This window comes from Cladophialophora immunda (genome assembly GCF_000835495.1).
Source record: "Cladophialophora immunda strain CBS 83496 unplaced genomic scaffold supercont1.162, whole genome shotgun sequence".
Taxonomy (NCBI): Eukaryota; Fungi; Ascomycota; class Eurotiomycetes; order Chaetothyriales; family Herpotrichiellaceae; genus Cladophialophora; species Cladophialophora immunda.
The window spans coordinates 1,452-2,875 of NW_015622702.1; the positions used below are offsets into that span (position 1 = coordinate 1,452).

At 52.2% G+C, this 1,424-nt stretch overlaps 1 protein-coding gene across 1 annotated transcript; it reads left to right on the forward strand.

The window, feature by feature from the left end:
* Nucleotides 1–518: 518 nt before the first annotated feature.
* On the forward strand, nucleotides 519–1,406 carry PV07_12803 (uncharacterized protein; the record flags this gene model as incomplete). The annotated part of the gene is made up of 1 exon (XM_016400369.1): nucleotides 519–1,406. A coding segment is annotated over exon 1 (828 nt), but the record flags the coding sequence as incomplete, so codon positions are not given.
* Between the last annotated feature and the right edge of the window lie 18 nt (nucleotides 1,407–1,424).

Sequence of the window (1,424 nt, forward strand, 5' to 3'; positions counted from 1 at the left end):
AGCTCTTAAGCCTGCGGAGGGATGGAGTCCTAAAGAAGAAGGTGGAAATAAACCGGGTTCACGGGTTGCAGCAGCTTGACCTCTACGTGGAGAGTATGAAGAGAAGAGCCCATGTCAGCCGCCCCTGTTGCCAGCCTGGCCTCCAAAATCTGCAGTCGGGCGCTCAACCCACCCCAAAAAGCCTTGCCCGCAGGTCGACGGCACGGCTGAAATGGTTGCCTAATCCTCATGCGACCCATGTTCCAACCTGATTCTGACCGTTGACGCTGCGTTGTCCCTCTAGCCACTCATCCCTCCAGTCTAGAAATAGGTTTACTGCTTCCATCTCCTATAGGGTGGCATGATAGCATCGGTCGCCAGCGGCGACCAACCCCAACGCACGATCAGGTCAGAGACTCGTCTTCAGGGATGGAGCAAGGGAGATTTACACCGCTCTTTCAAGCGTCCTAGCCGTTGACCAAAATCCCCTTATATTAAGTCGGATTCTCGTGCTGTAAGGTGTCGATGTTCAGATGAAGAGCAAAGTCCAACGCGACGTGTCCGAGTTAGTGCGAGAGGCTCTCGCCGTGTCGTGAGATGGTACGTCCAATGGGTTCTAACTTCTACGAAAGATTAGGTGACCTTGTGAAAACACTGCGAGGCACCGAAATTTCGAGTTTGCGTCCTGGAACTTGCAGTCATACATCTCCAAATACAATCCACTCTGAGTTGAATCACGGGTTCGGCCTCAGCTTCCCTGTCGCGTATCACGACATTGAAACAGACGGCGCGGTTCAACCTATCTCCTGGACCGAAGAGAGCCACGGCGATGGTTTGCGCGAAGTCACCGAAAGACCGAGGGACATATGTGCTCAGGTGGATCTCAAGGAGGTTCTTAAATACGTTGAAAAATATGTGGCATCCGGAGATCACTTCTATCTATTCATGAGCGACTTCTTCCATGACAAGAAATCCGCAGCCCGATATCAAACTCTAAACAGGGCCTTCTACTACCGCGCCCGGTCACCCCTTATCGACAAAAGCCTGAAAGCCTTGATAAGCTATTGTCTGTTCTTCCAGGTCCTTGGAATAGGACAAACCGCCGGTGCGGTTCGGACGGAGCAGCGCCGCTTCGGCCTCCCAGCAGTGGCACCACCTTCAGCAGCGGAAGCTACTCGAAGAGCGCTCGCGATTTCATGCCAGGGTTGGCTTTACGACATCGAAAAATGCTTTGACGAACGGAGAGAACACATCCAATGGGTTTACGCAATTGTGTGTAGGATTTTGGCGGTCTTTATGGAGTGTCGCCGATTCGATGTACTGAAGTTCCAAGAAGACTCCGAAATCATTCCCCAGATTGATCGGGTGATGCTGAAACTGATGAAGGTTACCTTTGGGGATCAAATTGCTCGCGGTGCCTTCGCACAAGGTCAGTTAAACCCCCC